This window comes from Papaver somniferum, chromosome 9, assembly GCF_003573695.1.
Source record: "Papaver somniferum cultivar HN1 chromosome 9, ASM357369v1, whole genome shotgun sequence".
In the NCBI taxonomy this organism is placed as follows: Eukaryota; Viridiplantae; Streptophyta; class Magnoliopsida; order Ranunculales; family Papaveraceae; genus Papaver; species Papaver somniferum.
The window spans coordinates 7,057,827-7,079,265 of NC_039366.1; the positions used below are offsets into that span (position 1 = coordinate 7,057,827).

A 21,439-nucleotide genomic window follows, 5' to 3' on the forward strand; every position below is an offset into this window, starting at 1 on the left:
CTAGTATAGATTTTAAAAATCAAGAGGCTGTAACTATGAATCCTTACAATGGACTGGCTCCGCCCCTGCATAAACGCCGTGACTAGATGGGAGAGTAGCAACGCACCAATCCTATGATTTTTGTGTGAAGATATTTTTTATTTTTTATTAATACACCAAAGCCCACCCAAACCCAGCCAATCCGACCGAACCTGTCAAACTACAGTGGGGAAGCCGGAAGCCCCCTTATAAGTAAAGTGTTCGGTAAAGGTTTAAGAGGATTCCTCTTGGGATTCCCAGGGTAGGTGAAGAATCATAGATCATCTATGGCACAGCTGTACGGTTAGTAATACGATTCACAACCCCTGAAAATCTGGTCCCACTCACATGATTATTATTGTTTTTATTTTTTATAAATATAAAACTCCCAGTCACAGGTTAGAGCCCCTCCACGGCTCCACCATCATCAATCATTCATCCTCTTGCTATTTCTTCTTCTACTCCGTGTATCATTCACTCCCAATTCCCAAATTCCCCAATATCAAAAACCCTAGAGATCTTCAAACCCCTGAGTCGAAGGAATCACAACAATCTATGAAAAGGGTTTCTTCTTCTTGAATCGAATTAGCAGATTCAACATTCACTGAGGTAAGTTTTAATCACCAATCACTAACTCTTATTAGATCAATTTTACAATTTCCGCCAAATTTCTCTGCTTTTGATTTCAATTCTGTAAGATTTTCATTGTATTTGTTGATTTCTGAGATTCTGATTACTGCTGTAAACTCAATTGTGGACAGAACCTATAAATTTTGAGTTGAATTATCTTTGAATTCGTCCAATTTATCAATTTCACTTAGTTTCTTATGATTGTAAAAGTAGTGTTATTGAATGTATTGCAGAAATTATCAATAGATTCAATAAAAGCTAAACGATGTCGTCGGGGTTTGTGGCAATGAATTTCAACATGTCTCAAGGTGTTAACCTGCTATCAGCAGTAGTGCCATTGCTGAAACTCATCTCCCTTACCATGATAGGCTTAATTCTTGCACACCCATCTGTCAAAATGGTTCCAAGAGCAACATTCAAGCTTCTCAGCAAGCTTGTTTTCGCATTGTTTTTGCCTTGCCTTATATTCACACAGCTTGGTAAGTCCATAACTCTTGAAGGCCTTCGTACATGGTGGTTTGTACCGGTGAATGTTCTGATCAGTACACTGGTTGGTTGTGCATTGGGTTATTTGGTTGCAATCATATGTAAACCACCGCCTGAGTTTTTTAGGTTTACTGTTGTCATGACTGCGTTTGGGAATACAGGGAATCTTCCAATTGCTATCATTGGGTCTGTTTGTCATAGTAAGGACAATCCGTTTGGTCCTGATTGTCATACCAATGGTATTGCGTATGTGTCGGTATCTCAATGGGTTGCTGTGATTTTGGTTTATACTTTGGTTTATCATATGATGGAACCTCCCATGGAGTACTATGATATTGTTGATGAGGGGATACGAGATGAGGAAATAACTCCGCTTCATGATATGAGTAGGCCTCTTCTTGTTGAAGCTGAGTGGCCTGGTATGGAGGACAAGGAAACTGAAAACTCCAAGAGACCTTTCATTGCTACGGTCTTTAACAGCCTTTCAAATTTCTCCCATCAAAGTTTATCTGACAGTGATGTTGATGCACCGATGGCGAGTGGCGCCCGCAGTCCCAAGTCTGTTAGGTGTTTGGCAGAGCCGAAGATGGTCCGCAGGATTCGAATTGTAGCTGAACAAACCCCAGTGCGTCACATTCTTCAACCCCCGACAATAGCTTCTTTTCTTGCTATTATTATTGGGTTGGTGCCAGCTCTCAAGGCATTTGTCTTTGGGGAAGATGCTCCACTTGCTTTCGTCACAGATAGTTTAGAAATCTTGGCAGGAGCTATGGTACCTTCGGTGATGCTTATTCTCGGTGGAATGCTTTCTGAAGGTCCAAATGATTCTAAACTTGGGATTAAAACTACAGTTGGTGTTAGCGTAGCAAGGCTTGTAGTGCTTCCTGTGTTGGGGATTGGGATAGTTGCTTTGGCTGATAAAATGAACATTTTGGTTGATGGAGATCAGATGTACAGATTTGTTCTTCTGTTGCAATACACTACACCTACTGCCATCTTGTTAGGAGCAATTGCCAGTCTGAGAGGTTATGCAGTTCGTGAAGCTTCAGCGCTCCTATTCTGGCAGCATGTCTTTGGCATTTTGTCTTTCTCAGTATATATTACAATTTACTTTAAATTGCTTTCGTATGTATGAGATTTTTACTGGGATGTCTTTCAGTCTCCAGTTGCAGGCTTGCAGCAGTGAGTGCTGAGTAATATATGCAACAAAAGGATATTTGATTTATATTGTTACAGAAGTCAGTGTGTTTGTTGTAATGCTTCGATTGTATTGATTCTTGAAATAAAGAGTCCAAATGGAGAAATATTGTCAATTTTGGATGCTTACATAAGATTTGTCAAGCATACTCTTGTGGATATATGTTTGCAAGATTCTCAGTTGCCTGAGCAAATGATTTTTTATTTTTTTGAAGGGAGGCTTTACACTTTTGGGAGTACTTATTTTGCTGTTTGCACTGCTTGCTCTGCATCTTTTTAGTGAATTTCGATTCAATTTAGAAAAACAATCAATGCTACTTCAGCTCTTCAATCAATGTCTATTGATTCCTCTCTAGACTCGTGTGTATCATACTAGTGTCTATAGGCTCAAACGATACGACGCTAGTACAGAAGACCATTTACAGACAATTATAATGCACATTGTATCACCTGGTAAATGGCAAGACCATTTACTGACAGTGTCCTACCTCAAGGCATTGCCTTGCCTCACTCTGCCAAAGAAAACCACCTCACTTTGTACAGTTCAGATATGGATGCAGACAGAAAAGTATTAAAGCTAGAGGATAGGATGCTTTTGCAGACAAAAGTTCAGTTAAGCAGCACTGAAGAGTACAATCTTAATTAGCATTTCGCCAATTCCCCAATACACGTTTCCCGTCCTTTTTCACAGAAGAAAACATATCCCAAAAGAAAAAAGAAAAAGAAGAAGGAAGAACCTCAAAACTACTAGATCTAGCAAGGGAGGCTGGTCTATCATTGTTCGAGTAGAACAGTACGTACCTACACTGGCATCTTCAAACTGTTATTCACTAAGGTTAAAAAACATCATTTTGATATTTGAAGAGGCTGTTGGAAGTGCTTTAAGCTTATCTCTAAATAGTTTCCTTTGTCTCACTCCATCAGGAGAGCCGATGCCAGCACGAAAGGATAGACCAACTTTCCCCAAAACCTTACCATGTTTTAACAAATAACTCAGAAGCTTGAGCTCAGCATCACATCCATCCACTTCGTCAAAACTAACAAGCTTGAGCTCAGCATGACAATCCTGCATCCCAGTCTTCTCCAACGTCCACGAAATTTGACTGCATTAAAACAATCAAAACAACTAATAGGTCACTTGGTGACACAGAATAATAGTACAAACTAAGAAACCAGGCTCAAAGGTTCCGAGAATGTTCCACAAAAATAAGTCTCCATGAGATCATTATAAACATAGATGCTGTATTCGAATTGTCAGAACGACATCACAGGCCAAATCAAAAAATATAAAGCTTGGTTAAACGTAACCTCCTCGGAGAAAAGGAATATAGAATCTATACGAGGAGAAATCTTGAGCAAGTATGCTATAGCCCGCAAGCAGCCTCTTGTAAACCGCATTTGCAGGGACAAATATTGCAGATTACATAAGCGAGGTGGTTGACAGTCTAATAAGTCAGCCGCTCCTGAGAGAACCTTGAGAAACAAAGCAACTTTTTAAAATAATTCTTGAGAGAGGAAGAATTTTTATATTTCTTAATGGAATATTAACTAAGCCATTCTAGTTCAGAATAACAAAACTTTTGACGATCTTTGATGTCAACTCTCATCCTTATTCTAGACTTGAGAAAGAAACACAAAAAGGACCTATATCCTGATAACCGAAAAGCAGCATCATAAAAACTAAGAACCTTTTACAAGTAATGAAAGTCAGGTAGCTTAAAGCAACACCATCTATGGCCTTTTCATAAATTTGACTAGGCAGTTAATCAAATGTTTATGCAAGGAAGAGAGGAAGCACCCATACCTCGAGGAATCCAGATGACAACCAAATTTCTTTCACCACATAAACCACTCCCAGAAATCTCATCATACGCTTAGCATACACCTGTTTTTCCCCTGGAGACAAATTCAACCATGCTTCTGCATTCTCATCTAAAAGTCTTTCTTTGAGTCTCATGTATTAACACTGATAGTGTTCTCTACAATCAGTTAGCTCCAGATATACAAGCACAAGATATTTCAGATGATGAAGTGGTGAAGGATAAGTAATCTAAAGCAGTGAAGGATAAGCAATTACAGCTCATGCCAAGCTGTTCACAGTTGGCAATTGTCACACGCTTTGTGTACACGTGAAAGTAGTGTTTGTGATTGGTCTATATAAATACTTGAGGATTGGATCCTGTTTATGCAATGAAGTTTTAACTTCTCTGTAATAAACAGAAAGAATTTCTTAATGAAAGATAAGCACACTGTTGCTATGGTATCAGGCAGGGAAGGTTATCTTCAACCTGTAAATTCGATCCTCTCTTCATCAGATTTCAATCTTTTCATCTGATTCAGTGTGTTCTTGATAAGATTATCTTCTCAAATCAATCTTTCTTTTCTTTGAAATCCAGTTTTTCTTCCGCTGTTTTCTTGAAGAACTTCATACAAATTCTTTACAGTTTCTGCAACTACGGTACGATTCTCTACTTTCTTTCTTTGATCTTTTATTCTCCATCTTCAAATCTAGTTATTGTTTGTTTTTAATGGAGAATCCAACTGCAAATTCCTTCTCAAAAGTTCCTCTTCATCATCTTACTCATTTTGTTAACCTAAAACTTAAAGAAGACAATTACATTACTCGGAAGCATTTACTAAATCCAATAATCCAAAAATATAAACTCATGAAGTTCTTAGATGGATCTTATCCATGTCCTGCTCAATTTACAAATAGACGAAATCAAGAAAATGAAATTGAGAATTCATTGTACACTGATTGGATGGATGAGGATTCTTCAATTATCATGTGGCTCAATTCAACAATCTTCGATATTGTTATTGCATACTTCTCCAGCTCTACTTCTTCTCATCAATTGTGGATCAGTATTGAAGATCGGTTTGCAAGAGCATCTTCTACTCATTCTATACAACTTCGAAAAAAGTTACTCTCATTAACTCAAGGTAATAAGTCAATTCCATCATTGATTAATGAGATCAAGAGCATTTCAGATCAATTGGCTGCTGCAGGAGAAGTGATCTATGACAAAGAGCTTGTTGTTATCACTTTAAAAGCTCTAAGTACTGATTATATTCCATTTGCCACTGCTATGAGGTATAGAAGTCCACCTGTGACTTGTGTTGAATTACATAATAACTTGCTTAGTGAAGAAGCTGTTAGTACTGATAGAGCTAAAGCAGTGAAGAGTGAAACTGAGGCAAAAGCTTTTTTAGCTAACTCACACAGAGATGCTTTTAGAGGATCCTACTCACACATGGGAGGAGGCTATAGAGGCAGAGGTTTTTCTGGCAGATATCCTAATCCTGCTATGTTCTCAAGATTTCAATCTGGCAGAGGTTATGTTTACACTCCACCTGCAGATCCAGTCTGTTAAATTTGCATTGAACCTGGACATCTTGGTGATGTATGTCCTCATAGGCTTCATTTCTCCTAAAAAGGAAAGCAACCACCTGCCAATTTGAGTGCAATGTTAGCTACTGCTAACATATTTGATACTGATGAGTCGATTGCTGATAGTGGTGCAAACTCACATATTGCTTCTACTTCAGCTGGTTTACAAAAGCTCACTCCTTATGATGGTGCAGAGGTTATAAAAGCTGCAAATGGTTAAGGTATGCCTATAACTCACCTTGGTTCTGCTAGTAAACATGTGCATGAGCATTCTTTCTCTCTTAGTGACATTATAATAGTGCCAAAATCTTCTCACAATCTTCTATCAATTCATAAATTCACCTTGGAAAATAACTTCTCAATAACTCTTGATTCAACTAGCTTTTCTGTGAAGGACTTGAGCTCTAGGAAGACTCTTTTCCAAGGTCCACATAAACATGACCTCTATCCAATCAACTTCACTCCAACTACATATGCCTTATCTTCAACAATAACAGATCATACTCTTCTTCATAAGAGATTTGGTCATCCATCATTTCAGTGTTTTCAGAAAATTTGTAATCATCTCAATCTAAAGAATGTAGCTAATAAACCATTTACTTGCTTAGATTGTAAAGTTTGTAGAAGTTACAAACTACCATTTCAACTTTCTTTACATTCTGCAAAACAACCTCTGGAGTTGTTGCATATGGACCTTTGGGGTCCTTGTCATGAACAGTCTGTATCTGGTTCTCTTTATTATGCTAATATAATAGATGATTACACAAAGTATTGTTGGGTTCTACCCTTAAATTCTAAGGCTGATTTTAAACATGCTTTTCATTCTTTTGTAACAAGAATTGAAAAACTTTTGTCTTGTTCTGTCATTACCACCAGAACTGACAATGGTGGTGAATTCTTAAATGATTTTCTGCATTTCTTCTGTGATCCAAAAGGCATTACTCATGAACTGTCTTGTCCAAACACACCAGAAAAAAATGGTGTTGCTGAAACAAAACATAAGCATTTACTGGATGTCGCTAGAACTCTCTTGTTTCATTCTGGTCTACCACCCTCTTACTAGGTTGACGCTTTACTTACAGTTAATCATCTTATTAACAGACTCCCAACTAGAGCAATTAAGTTTGTCACTCCTTTTGAAATGATTTTTCATAGAATTCCAGATTATGCTTTTGTAAAAGTTTTTGGTTGCTATTGTTTTCCATGGTTAAAGCCATATACTTCCAATAAACTTGAACCAAGGAGCAAGCACTGTGTGTTCCCAGGCTATAGTTTGTATCAAAAAGGTTATAGATGTCTAGACCCATCTACTGGAACTGTGTACATCTCAAGACATGTCACTTTCAATGAGACTTCTTTTCCCTTTAAAGATGCCCTCTATACTTCAGTACCCATTCATGAATTATCTGATGCTTCATCTCCTCCTCCTGCACAAACTATTCCTTTACAATCTGTTCCTCAGCCTTCATCTCTTCCTGTCACTACCAATGCTCATCACATGACAACTAGGGGAAAGAATGGCATAAGAACTCCAAAATCATATTTTGCAACTAAACATCCTATACAACTTGCTTTGTTAGCTGCTTCTGTTACAGTTCCTACTTGTATTACTGTTGCTCATAAACAAAAGGTTTGGAGAGTTGCTTCTGCAAATGAATTTACAGCCATACAACATGTTGGCACTTGGTCACTGGTGGATCCTTCTGAAGCTCAACATATAGTTGGGTGTAAATGGGTTTTTAGAGTCAAGTACAAAGCAGATGGCACTATTGACAAACATAAAACTAGGTTGGTTTCCAAAGGCTATCACCAACAACATCGCATAGATTTTGATGAGACTTTCAGTCCAGTTGCAAGGCCAACCACAATAAGGATAATTTTTTCTATGAAAGTTCATTTTGAATGGAAAATACATCAATTGGATGTCAGCAATGCATTCCTTCATGGTGATTTGAAAGAAACAGTTTATATGTCTCAGCCTCCAGGTTTTGTTGATCCTGAGAAGCCTAATCATGTATGTTTACTGCACAAAGCTATCTATGGATTAAAACAGGCCCCTAAGGCATGGTATGAAAATCTAAGTACAACTCTTTTGGGTTTAAAATTTGAGAATCCCAAAGCAGATCCTTCTCTCTTTGTGCATCATGATGGCTCACACATCACAACAGCTCTCATCTATGTAGATGATATTTTGCTTACTGGCTCTTCACCAAGTTTCTTGCAATTAGTGATTTCTCATCTTCAAACAAAGTTTCCAATAAAGGATATGGGAGATGTTCACTATTTTTTGGGACTTGAGGTCAAAAGAGATTCAGAGACATTGATTCTTTCTCAAACTAAATATGTTGTTGATTTGCTATAAAGATTCAATATGGAAGGTGCTAAAGCTTGTCAAACACCATTGGCTGCTTCTGAAAAACTGTCCAAGGATGTAGGAGATTTACTTGAAGATCCATCTGAATACAGATCATTGGTTGGTTCTCTTTACTATCTTATATGGACTAGGCCTGAGTTTTCTTATGTAGTAAACTTAGTTTGTCAGCATGCAACATCCTAGAGTTCCACACTTTCTTGCTGCCAAAATGATTCTCAGATATGATAAGGGAACTCTCAGTTTTGGTCAAAAGTTCACAAAAGGTTCCACCTTTCTCTTGGGTTTCTCAGATGCTGACTGGGCTGGCTGTGTTGATGATAGGAGATCCACAGGTGGATATTGCATCTTTTTGGGTTCAAATGTAGTGTCTTGGTAATATAAGAAGCAAACCACAGTTGCCAGATCCAGCATAGAGGATGAATACAGGACTATTGCTCATAGTGCAGCTGAGATTGTGTGGATTTGTTATCTTCTTCAGGATTTGCACTTCCCTATATCTGGTATTCCTAAACTCGCATGTGATAATATCAGTTCTCTATCTCTTTCTTCTAATCCAGTTCAACATTCCAAAATGAAGCATGTTCATCTGGACTATCATTTTATTAGATAACTAGTGCAGTCCAAAGCTTTAGATGTCTTCTATGTGAACACTTTGGATCAGTTAGCCGATATTTTTATAAAACCTCTTCATGGTCCCAGATTTATTGATATAAGGCCCAAGCTCAATGTCATAGATGCTCCCTTGAGATTGAGGGGGATATTAACACTGATAGTGTTCTCTACAATCAGTTAGCTCCAGATATACAAGCACAAGATATTTCAGCTGATGAAGTGGTGAAGGATAAGTAATCTAAAGTAGTGAAGGATAAGCAATTACAGCTCACGCCAAGCTGTTCACAGTTGGCAATTGTCACACGCTTTGTGTACACGTGAAAGTAGTGTTTGTGATTGGTCAATATAAATACTTGAGGATTGGATCCTGTGTCTGTAATGAAGTTTTAACTTCTTTGTAATAAACATAAAGAATTTCTTAATGAAAGATAAGCACATTGTTGCTATTATGTCAAACTGTACATTGGATAGAAGAGAACATTTTGGTATGTCACAACTGTTAATGAAAGACCTACACTCGAAGTCTTTGAGATTTGGAGCAGTCAACTTGATAATGTTGGCCATAGTACTACGAAACTGTTTGTACACGAAATTCTCGAGGCTGAGAGAATTAACAATCAAATTTGGCATGTCACAACTATATATTTCTAACGTTTTAAGAACTGGGCAACTTGAAAAGAGCCTTTTATATAGTTCTTCGTTGGAGATCGAAAATCCATGAAGATGCAGAACTTTGAGCTTAAGTAAATCCATTGATTTTGGTAAAATAACATCTGCATATTCTGCACCAGTATTCACTTGCATTTCCAACTTAATCAATGATTTGCAATTCAGAAGTTGATGAGGAATTTCAAAAGTTGAACGATAATATTGCCAGATATCTAAAGTCATTTCTTGAACATTACGCTTAACAGCATGAACGATCCATCTATTAACATAGTTTCCCAGAATATCATCGTCACTGTAGCACCAATCTAGAGCAAATCTCTGAATATCAGATTCATTTCCTAGAATAAATACCATGTCGACATAATTTATGAACCTCTCTGATCATGTTTTTTGCCTAGCGGAAATGAACGTCTGTCAATTTTTAGATATGGGATAGATTTCCAAACATGAATCCATCTTTTAGACAGAACGCTAGTTTGAACAACATATTTAGTATCAATGAAAGACAAGATGTAGTGAATCAGGCCATCAGGTAACCTACTGATTATGTCTTCCCCATTAGAATAAGGAGATGCATTTCTTGTTTCTTCCAGTTTTGTGATTAGTGAACGTATATTAAATCTCGAACAACCCATCCCATAGGTTTCCAAAAAAACGTGACTCGACACAGCTGTTAGTATTTTTTTTATTTTTTTTAATATTGTTCCTTGGTGGAAATAGGATGTCGATACTAAAAGATTCGCCAAGTCAAGTGCTTCATATATAATCAGTAATGGAGTTCAACTGGTCATCAGGCCATGTGAAAAAACCACATGGGATACAACATTTAAAATGATATGGCGGGGGACATACAAATCATAGTTTCACAACAGTTATATCAATTTTGTAGAAATTAAACAGACAACAAAGGTTATATATATATTTTTTTTTTCTTAAAAACACACCCATGCATTAAGAGAGAATGGAATTACAAACATCAGTTAGGGACTCCTTCCTATACAAAGAGTTCAGAAAAGTAGGAAAGGAGTCTCAAAGATTCTTAAGACTATCTAATCTAGCACGACGAGCTGGTCTATCATCTAGACGATTAAACAGACGCTTAACATACACAGTTTTATAAGAAACAGACTTGGATAAAAGAAAACGACAATGTTCAAGAAGATCCCCGTTCCGCCATTCCACATTATAACTGACTCCATTAGCAAAACGAATCAATTGGAGGCAGTCAGAAACAAAAGCAACTTTGGATAGATTCATCTCCTCCGCCCAAGAGATGGCCAAAATTAGCGCAGCAGCTTCAGCACCTACCGCATCTGAAATCAGTCCAAAGTCAGCTCTCGATCTTCTTACGTTTCCTGCGTAGTCACACCAGATAACACCCAAACTCATGTTAAAATCTTTAAAAGAACCATCAATAAACATGACATGTTCCACTTCAACTGCAGAAATTTTAAGATTACTATAAATAGAAGGAGGACTAAAATTATGAGGGGAAATATAAGAGTTAATCATACTCTTAGTATTAAGAATAACTCGAGGCAGATCAATAGAAATGTTCATGAACATAACATCACATCTTAACTTCCATATACTCCACATCACAACTGATCCAATTGAGGGCCAAGAGACTTTATAAGGAAAATCTGGAAGCACAGAACCATGCCAGTATAGGAATAAGTCATCAATGTAGTCAAAATCAGGAGAGATTAAAGGTTGCAAAGAAAGTCCAAACCAAATATGAGCAGCAACAGAACAATCTATTAATAAGTGCTTCACAGATTCCTCATAACTGCGGCAAAGGGGGCATAAAATGTCTACTTCTTGATTATATTGATGAATCAAAGAATTGACAGGTAGCATACAAGCAAAAAAATTCCACATAAAAAACTGTATCTTCGGCAAACAATCAATACTCCAAATTTTCTTCCAAAAACAAGCATCCTCAGAAGAGGCAACATCATTCACAAAAATTTTATAAGCAGACTTAATTGTATACTTCCCATTTTTAGTATGTGCCCACATTAGAGTGTCATTGCGGCTAAGATTTAATCTAATAGACCTAATTCTAGTGACAGTATCTTGAGAGAACAAAGTAGATAGCACATTAATATTCCAGGAATTAGTCAGTGGATCAAACAGATCCTTGACTAAAGTATAATCAGAGCAAGAAGGATGAGAAGCTAAAAGAGGCACATTCATACCAGAAACTCAAACAGTATTCCGAATATTGGTGGAAGCACCATCACAGACTTTAATAACAGAGTTTGCCTTGATAAATCTTAAACCATTAATGATGCCCTTCCAAATCCAAGAAGCAGAATCAACAGCCTTATCTATTTCCAGCAAATTTTGGTTGGGGAAGGATTTATCTTTAAGGAAAGACGACAGAAGTAAATTATGATTTTTCAGGAGCCTCCGACCAAGTTTATCTATAAACACTCTATTGGTAGCATAGGTATTTATAATACCTAGACCACCAGCCCACTTTGACTTACCTATATCCCCCCAAGAACGAAAGTAGGCAGCATGCTTAGGGTTGCTTTTAGACCACCAAAAAGTACGCTGAATGGAATCAATTTTGGAGGTAACAGTCTTAGGCAGGGGAAAACAAGCCATATGATAAATAGCTAAAGAAGACAAAACATGCTTAGTAACAACAGTTCTACCATCCACATTAAGATTAGTCTTCTTAGAAGAACTTAACCTTGAATAAAAACTATCTATAAGAAAACTGAAAGATTTAGTTTTATCTCTTCCAATAAAAAGTGGAGTTCCCAAGTATTTCTCTGAGTTACTTAAAAACTTCATTTGAAGAGTTTTAGAAAAAATCTTGATATGCTTATGATGCATTTTGCAACTAGCAAAGAAACCAGACTTCTCAAAATTTATAGCCTGACCAGAGGCTTTAGCAAAGACATTAATGATCTTAACAATGTTTCTAGCATAAGTTAAAGAGGCTTTAGCAGAAAACATACAATCATTAGCAAAAAATAAATGCGAGATAGAAGGACTGTTTTTCTTAAACTTAAATCCTTGAATTAATTTCTGCTCCTCAGCTTTCAAAAGCAACTGAGACAGAACTTCCATGCATAGAATAAATATATAAGGCGAAAGACAATCACCTTGTCTAATACCACGGGTAGGAAGAAAAGTCGAACCCGACGAGCCATTAACTAACACAGAATAAGAAATTGAACTAATACACTGATGTATTAAATGATACCAAGTATCCGAGAAGCCCAGTTTTTTGAAAAAAACAAGGATGAAAGACCACTCTAACCTATCAAAGGCTTTTGAAATGTCAAGTTTAATAGCAATATGACCATTCTTAGCATTTTTATTTTTCTTTTTAAAAGCATGAAGTATTTCATGAGTAATTACTATATTATCATGTATTTGTCTGTTGGCAACAAAAGCCGACTGGAAAGGAGAGATAAGGGTATCTATTAAGGGTTTTAAACGGTTCGTTAATATCTTAGAAATAATTTTTTACACGGAGTTAGATATGCTAATGGGTTTGAAATCATGCGGCGTAGAAGCATTCTTAATTTTTGTAATTAAAGTGATAAAAGTAAAATTGGTTTGTTTCATAAGATACCTAGACTGAAAGAAACTCTGAACATGAGCAACGACCTCGTTACCTACAGTGTCCCAATTATCTTTGTAGAAGCCAGCTGGGAAGCTATCAGGCCCCGGTGAACTCCAAGGGGCTAATGAATTAATAGTGTTTCAGTTTCCTTAATCGAATGAATAGCAATTAAAGAAGCATTTAAATCATCAGAGATAATTGGATGAACAAACTTAAGGGCATTCTCAATGTCAATACTACTAGGGTTGGAAGTAGTGTAGATTTTTCTAAAGTGTTTGGTGAGAAGATCCGAAACTTGTTTACAATTTTCTAACCAGTTGCTTTGATCATCCCTATTAGTGTGTATAATATTGTACATATTTCTGAGCTTCACTGAGTTATGAAAGAAGTGAGTATTCCTTTCATACTGTGTGAAGTAATTTATCCTAGATTTTTGCATATAAAAGCTATGCTCAATTTCATACCAATAATCAAGATGAGAAGAGTAGTTCAAGATAAATCCACCAATTTTAGGAGAGTGAGGTAAAGATTGAAGCTTTTCAATCTCCCAATAGTAGATTTGATATGTCCGAAAGACTTAGTGTTCCACTTGATTAGATCAACCTTAACATTTTTCAGTTTATTTACCACTACAAAATTGGGAGAACCCTTAACCTTTATAGACCATGAATTATTCAGAACATCTTTGAATTCAGGACTCAATTTCAAACACTTAAAAAACTTACAAGGGATGTTGAGATGATTTTCAAAATGAAAACATTTCACCAGAATCGGAGAATGATCAGAGAAAATACGACCAAGGTTAGTGACTCTAGTTTGAGGAAGAACCGACAACCAATTATCATTCATAAATGCCCTATCTAAATTTTCAAAAATCAACTCAGACGGATTCTTAAACCTTCTATTACACCTAGTAAAAGGATTTACAAATGAGTAGACTTCATGCATATTCATATTGATGAGGGAATCCTTGATAAAACTAGGGGGAAAGGAATTAACTGGATTTCCACTTTGTTTCTCTGACTCATGCAAAATAAATTTAAAATCCCCAACTATCCACCACGGGTTATTATTGTTGTCATACATATTATTAAGGAAATTTCATTGATTCTTCGAGTCTAAATTTAAAGAACCATAAATAAAAGATATAACACAGTTCCTTATAGCTGGCTGTCGCACGTGATGTGAATCATGTTTAAAGAGCAACCAAGAATTTATATATTAGATTTTCAAAATAACCAAAGGCGAGATGATGTAGTTTTTAAGTGGTAGTAAAGTTCGTTCAACTCGGACTTGATAAGATTGGGTTCAAAACTTAAAATAAAAATAGAAAATATATATACAAAAGGTTTGTCACAATGTCGAGGGAGATTGAGACTCAGGATTCCACCAAATTCCATTCATGTGATTCAAATAATAATTCCAATCAATTATAGATCAAATATTAAAAATATGGACTCTTATTCTTTGCCAAAAAGTAGATTTTTGAAAAGTAATGATTGTAAATCAAAAGCATGATGTATCAAAAATACATAGACCAAGCATACACCATCAAACGAAATCACACCCATTCAATAAAAAACAAAAATCGATTAAAAATCAATGCAAATAGTCATAAAAGAATTATTAGAATTACCACATGCGTGAAATAGGGCTTCCTCCGTCATCCCAGTGTTAGGGTTTAGCTTCTCATAGGCTCAAAAGTTGTTTTTATTGAAGAGATGATATGATTCAGTGAATATGCAACGACGTAATGGCGTTACAAATTTCACGGTTACAGGAGGTGTGGCTAACTAAAGATAAATGTGAATGTTCAGCTGTTACAAATAGAATATTGTAGCAGTGTTGCGAAGACGTTGTTCTTAGTTGCAACGCTTATTCTTCAGCAGCAGCAGCAACAGAGACAGGCTTCCTGTAATCTCTGATTCTCGCCTCCTGAGCTCTCTTATCGACCCCAAACTCTTCGTTACTTTTCTTAGGGCTCTCAGCAACCTATTTATACACCATAGGACGATTAAATCTCTCCCAAATCGCTTCGAAATCTCTTCTTTCCTTCCTTGGAAATCACGGCAATAATTCCTTCCATAAATTGTTTCACGCGTTTCTGAGCTTTCCCACTTATCTCAAACTCTTCCTTGGATATATATGTATCTTTGGAAAGAGTTTACTTGCCTTTAATCTCCTTGAATAACAGATTTTGAACCCATGAAGCCGTGTTTCCTTATTTTACTTTGATTCCAATTCCCGTCTATTCTAGCCCAAGTTGATCGGTCCAATTGCTTCTAATGAACTTGTTAAGTCATATCAAGTCCAGCCCAATCAATTTCCGGTGTTGAATCTCTTTAAAACTTCCCAAAGCTTCACGTCCAAAATCTGCAGACGTGAGGTATCTTTTCCCGCCAAATCTTTTTGATTCAAATCGTGAAGAAGGTGGGTGTCCCCCTATCCTGTGTTGTTCTCCCTTTAGCAGCTGCCTGGAAATAGGTCACCCTTAGTAATTAGGTTACCCCTTATCCAAAGTGAGAGTCCATATAGTAATTTTCTCCCACGAGCGCAAAAACCACTTTTTTAGCCAATTTCGCCGCAAAAGCTTATTTCTCCAAAAATACCTACAGGGACATAAAAAGCCATAATAAATATAAAATCGAGCACTAATAATATATACAATTGAGATTATTTAAGACAAAAAAATGTGCTTATCAAATACCCCCAGACTTATTATTTGCTAGTTCTCGAGCAAATCAAATAGAAAATAAAATTCTAACTCACTGTCGCAGGCATCGTCGATTGCATTTAGCGTATGCAATAAGCCTTTAAACCCCTAGGTGTACCTAGTGGCCGAGTTATAGTCTCGGGAGGGCTTACTAGAGATATACCCACAAAACCTTTACTCCAGACCTTATCTATCTGCGTAGAACCTTGGAAGGCACTAAAGGATCTCCTTGGTTGGCATACTTATTGACTACAAGAGGAAGTACCCTGATGCGAAATTCCAATTGTTGTACATGAGTTTGCACTCAAGCATACTAAAATTCATATAAAGTGATAGAGTTCTACTCAGATAGTTGAACTATGAACATCAATATCCGGAGTCAAAACTAATCACATGGATAGATCAAGAAGATGGATATAGAAAAACATAGATGGTTTTGATGTTTACTAAGTGAACGGCGTTTCCCATATCTGTCTGAAGGCCTCCGCCAAAATGAACCTATCCTAATGGATTGAGATATTAGTCTGACTAATATTAACACACTGGCATATACAAGGGAACCAGTGGTCGATAACCTAACTCTAGGTCAACTCAGCTGGCATATACAAGGGTACCAGTGGTCGACTTTATTGAATTTATTCCTTTTGGTCAAACGGTCTGGTCTCAATTTTTTATTTTTTATTTATTTTTTTCTTTGTTTTTTCATAATAAATTGTTTTTCAACTTTTTGGTAACTACCATTTTTTTTTCAACTTTTCTCTTCTTTTGTTTTTGTACCTCAATCACTCTAATTCACCCTAGCATTGGTAACAACTTGAATCGTGAGCCCCACCTAATCACTTAGAGAAACATAGTTTAAAACAAAATAAAATACAAATAGAAGTGAAAAGGACTTAACGAGATATGGTGAAACTATCATGTTATTTATAACACCTGAGCTCTGTGCTTTTATGAATAGACTCTTTAGATGTTTTCATCTAATCAGATTGGTTCCTCAACTCCTACGATCAAAATGCTTCCATCCACTTAGATTAGTTAGTGCAATCCTCAATAGGCATAAATTTGTAGGTTCTTGAGTTTATTTATTCATACTGCAACTAAAAAGTTTCTCCTGTACCCCCAAACTTAAATCTAACATTGTCCTCAATGTTCTAAAGATGAAATTAAAAAAGCATGAACAAGGAGAAACTGTTACCATTTGAAGCAAAAGAGATATGGAAAGATATTACCGTGTCGCATGAATATTGGGTTACCTCCCAAGAAGTGCTAAGTTTAAAGTCTTCAGCCAGAATAAGAAAGGATTAGTCACCTCATAGAATCATAAAGTGATAGCCGAAATTTCTGTGGGTCATCAAAACCAAATAGAGCTATCACAAATAAAAGGAATCTGCAACCTGTCAAGAAAATAAACAAATAAAGCACACCCTGGTCTAGTTTCCTGTTTAAGACAACTACATCTAGCTGTGGTTCAGGTTAAGGTTCTATAACTGGGTCCAAATAAAATATTTTCATGGGTTGGAATTCCTCAAAGCTAAGATCCGGTTCAGGTATTAGAGTCCGAAGAAACTCAAGTAAAAATTTAAAAGCACATAATAATAACCTGAATAATTGAGGATCCTTAAAATCAATCAGTTTTGACTCACACAATCGACCACAATGAAACTAGTGGTCAATCTTAAGCAAATGTATCGACCCTAATCTCTTAAAGTAATTAGGTTTAGTCTCAAAACTAAATAATTGACACATCTGAAATTTATACGTTCCCACAATTGGTTGAAAAATATTTGGTGGGAAAACAAAGTCGATCTTGGTATCATAGCCTGGTCTAACCTCATCAACCAGAGGATGAGTTTCTAACAACTGAACTTCCTTATGGACATTAATAGGTTCAGGAAAACCTGTGTGAAGATAATCTTGTAAAATGGTTGAGGCACATGGAGAATGTTAATCACCCCCAAACTTAGTGTTTTGGGTATCTCTAGATAGACTAGCTACAATTTCCTTAATTTCTAGATTGTTGGAATCCTGAAAATAGTCAATTGCTTCTTCTAGGTTATACTCAAGTGAGACATCCTCACCCATATTTAATAGTTGTACGAGTTCATTTTCTTCGTCTAAGACCATTGTTTCTAAATCGCTAGACTCTAAAACGGTATTCTCAGAATAAACTCGTTCCTCTAAACCATTATCGACTTCGTAATCAAAAGGAAATACTACATCGTTTAAAACGGGGGTATCTCTAGTAAAATCCTAGTCCTTTTGAATAGGTGAATAATTATTAAAATTATTTGGATTTGAACTAGAAATAGTAGTATCATTGTAAAGCTCAATTGAAGTAACAGATTCCTGATCACTATGCCTATATGTGTCAAGTTCTTCATCAACACTATCCTCATCATAATCATCATAATAACATGAAAATGGTTGAACCTCATCTAAAAAAGTAGTGTTACCAATTCTAACCTCGGCATCTTGATTATGCAAATAACTATCCTCATTTTCAAGGGTACTATTGGAAACACTATATTGGAAATTAAGACTATCTTGAGCAGTTCATTTCTAGGCCTCTAATAAAAGCTTTTGAATCGACTTACATGACTTCCTTATGGTATCGTGTATAGAAGGTTCACTCATGGGTGCATTTTGTGTATTCATTTCTAACACAAACCTGTTTGTATTCTCAGTTAATTGTTTGAGAGACTCTTCTAGAGGAAAAACAGGTTCAGAAGGATCATAATAGGGACTAGTTTTCAACATTTTCATTATGTTGTCCAAAGAAGAGGAACTGGTACTATAATAATCCTTATTTTCTTGCTCGTATGACCGGTGTGTGTGTGTATAGTAATTGGGCTCACCATGGTATGAGACGTAACCTTGAAAAGGTTGATGTGTCCCAATCACTATTCACACTATAGTTAAAATTGTAACGTCCATTTTGAAACTCAGTCGGATATTCGTTGTATTGGATATTGTGATACCAGTTCGACATTCTTTTGCAGGGGTGTGAGTTATCACAAAATAAAACCCACTGACAGGGGATTCGTGGGTGGATAGAGTCTTACCTCCCGTACCACATGTGCGATGAACCGTTGAAGTCGACTCAGGCCACCGACTCTGATGTAAGTGTACCAACCCGAGGGGCCGAGACAGTATCGTAACTGTCGTCCTTCCCTGCAAAGAGTTAATATTTAATTTTGACCCTTCCTTAGGGTTTAAAAATAATTTCCAAGAATGTCCAAAAAGTCCAAAAATAAAAATGTCCAAAAAAGAAAAGAAAAATTACAAAAATAACACATGCAATTAGATGATAATCAACATGACCAACAAAGGATAAGGGATGTAGCTCGGGATTTGGGAACTAATCAATATGAGCATCCGTGTGAACTTTTATGTCGCACACATAATAATTTTGAAAGAGAAGAAGAGGATCCGAGGCAAGGACAGATGATATTGCATAGAAGAGAAATGTTGAGAGAAGAGAACGAGCGCGAAAGGAAAGTTACACGTGCGAGGAATGAAAGAGACAGATAAAGAAGAAGGGAAGATATTGAAGAGCGAGAATTGCAAGAAGCATTGAGTCAAAATAATCATGATAATCGAGTAACGCGATGCGAACGTTATCGCATGGATGATATAGAACAAGGACGGGTTGTGCCCTAAGAAAGAGAAATGTCAAAACATCGACATGATCGCACAGGTGAAGAGTAACGACATGATAGAGCACAGATCGAAACGAACATTGAAAGGCGTAGGAGAAGAAGAGAAGAAGCTGAAGAATATGAGATACAAGAAGCAGTACGTCAGAATAATCATGAGAATAGACTGAGGCAAGTAATATTAAAAATACCTATGCGCAAATATATAGATCAAAGATTCAGTGAAGAAATTCTTAAAGAAATGGAGGAATTAAGAGAAATGATGACTGCGAAAAGAAATGGTGGAAGGAGACAACTAGAAGAAGCAGTAGAGGAAGCTGGGAAAACTCCCTTTACAAGGAAGATTCAAAGGGCAATGATACCGTCCAAGTGCAATTTACCCGTGTTCACTAGCATATTTGATGGAAGCGCCTGTGCAATACAACACGTGAAAGCTTACACCCGGTCTTTACTGCAATGGGAAGACAATGATGCAGTAATGTGTAAATATTTTGCTGCGAGCCTGGCAGGGGAAGCTCTGAAATGGTTTGAAGGACTACAAATGGAATCCATTGGATCCTTTCAACATTTACAGAACGTCTTTTTAGGACAATATATCAGCAATAATATGTCAAGACCAGGGATTGAGACGATATTCGGACTTTGCAGAAGAACAAATGAGAGTTTGCGTCATCTAACAACACGCTGGAGAACCATGTGTAGTGAAATGGGAATACGAGTGGATGAGTGACACCTTATTATTGCATTTATCAATGCTCTTTTCTCTACAGATTTATTATATACACAAATCTTCAGGATAAAGGATACAATAACAATATCAGAGTTGCGCGAATTTCAAGCGGAGTACATAGCACTTGAGGAAAAGCAAAGAGATATGCAGTCATACCCAGTTGCAGTACCTGATGCGAAAGGTGGAAATGCCAGTTTACTTCGAAGACTGACAAATGTTGTTGTGAGTACGTCGCAGGGGAAATCAAGGAAGGAACATTGCAGAAATGGAACAAAATCTAATAGCCATGGGTAGTGCAGATCAAGCAGAATTTGACAAAGAGTATTGAGACAAACAATTTCAAAATCATGGAGGTAGTAATAAGATTCAAAGAATCGATAATCCACCAGAAAGTTTAGGAGGTCAACAACCATATTATAATAAAAGACAAGGAACTGGAAGGATAATATGGGAATAGATAAATCTGCCGAAGCTGAATACAACAGTAGATAAAGTATGGGAAGCTGAAATCCCAGAACCACATAATGTAGGAGATGAACCACCCCTAGGGAGGAGAAGCAGAGAATTTTGTGTATATCATAGCTTTCACGGTCACACGACAAGTAATTGCAAAAATGTGAGGAAAATCATATTGCGAATGATTAAACAAGGAAAATTGGATCATTTCTTATAAAAATAACCAAAGAATTTACTACCACCATCGGGAGGAAATGTATATGCAAAGGAGAAAGGAAAGAATACATTTGTAATTGAAGTAGGCGCGAAAGCGAAGAATTTATATTGTAATTCAATTGTACATTCATTCAGAAACATCAAAGACTTCCATGACAATGTCTTAAGTATAGTGTATGCGAGAGATAATGATGGAAGAGAAATTCTCAATCTTGCGAAAGTATCACCAGTTAAGGATTGGCAAAAACAGACTATCTCATTTAGTGTGGAAGAAAAACCAGGAGGAGCGGAATCGCATGAATGTCCATTAGGTCTGTCGACATTATGTTTTATCCTACATACAAAACCATGGGTGGAAGGGACGACGAATTGATTCCTTCAACGTATAAAATTTATGGCTTCAATAGAACTGGGAACAAACCAAAAGGCGAGGTTACAATGAAGATTCTTCTTCAGAATATGCCAACAGAAGTTGTATTCTTTGTTGTGGATGTCGAATCACCTTATAACGCTCTGATTGGAAGACCATGGTTGCATAGTATCTTGGGTGTGGCTTCGACATTTCACCAGTGCATAAAATTTCCTTTACTCCAGGGTGTTGGTATTATAAGAGGGGATAAAATTGAAAGTATAAATTGTCAAGAAATTGACATTGATAAGTGCGAAGAAAGAGAGAGTAAACGAAGGAATTGGAAAAAGCAT

At 36.6% G+C, this 21,439-nt stretch overlaps 2 protein-coding genes across 2 annotated transcripts; one reads left to right on the plus strand and one right to left on the minus strand.

The window, feature by feature from the left end:
- Window positions 1–419: 419 nt before the first annotated feature.
- On the plus strand, window positions 420–2,457 carry LOC113310779 (protein PIN-LIKES 2-like). The gene is made up of 2 exons (XM_026559562.1): window positions 420–627; window positions 882–2,457. The coding sequence occupies exon 2, from the start codon at window positions 914–916 to the stop codon at window positions 2,267–2,269; it is 1,356 nt and encodes a 451-aa protein (XP_026415347.1). The 5' UTR covers window positions 420–627; window positions 882–913; the 3' UTR covers window positions 2,270–2,457.
- A 6,533-nt stretch (window positions 2,458–8,990) lies between these two features.
- On the minus strand, window positions 8,991–9,731 carry LOC113311260 (putative F-box/FBD/LRR-repeat protein At5g22670). Its single transcript, XM_026560101.1, has one exon. The coding sequence runs from the start codon at window positions 9,729–9,731 to the stop codon at window positions 8,991–8,993; it is 741 nt and encodes a 246-aa protein (XP_026415886.1).
- Window positions 9,732–21,439: the final 11,708 nt, after the last annotated feature.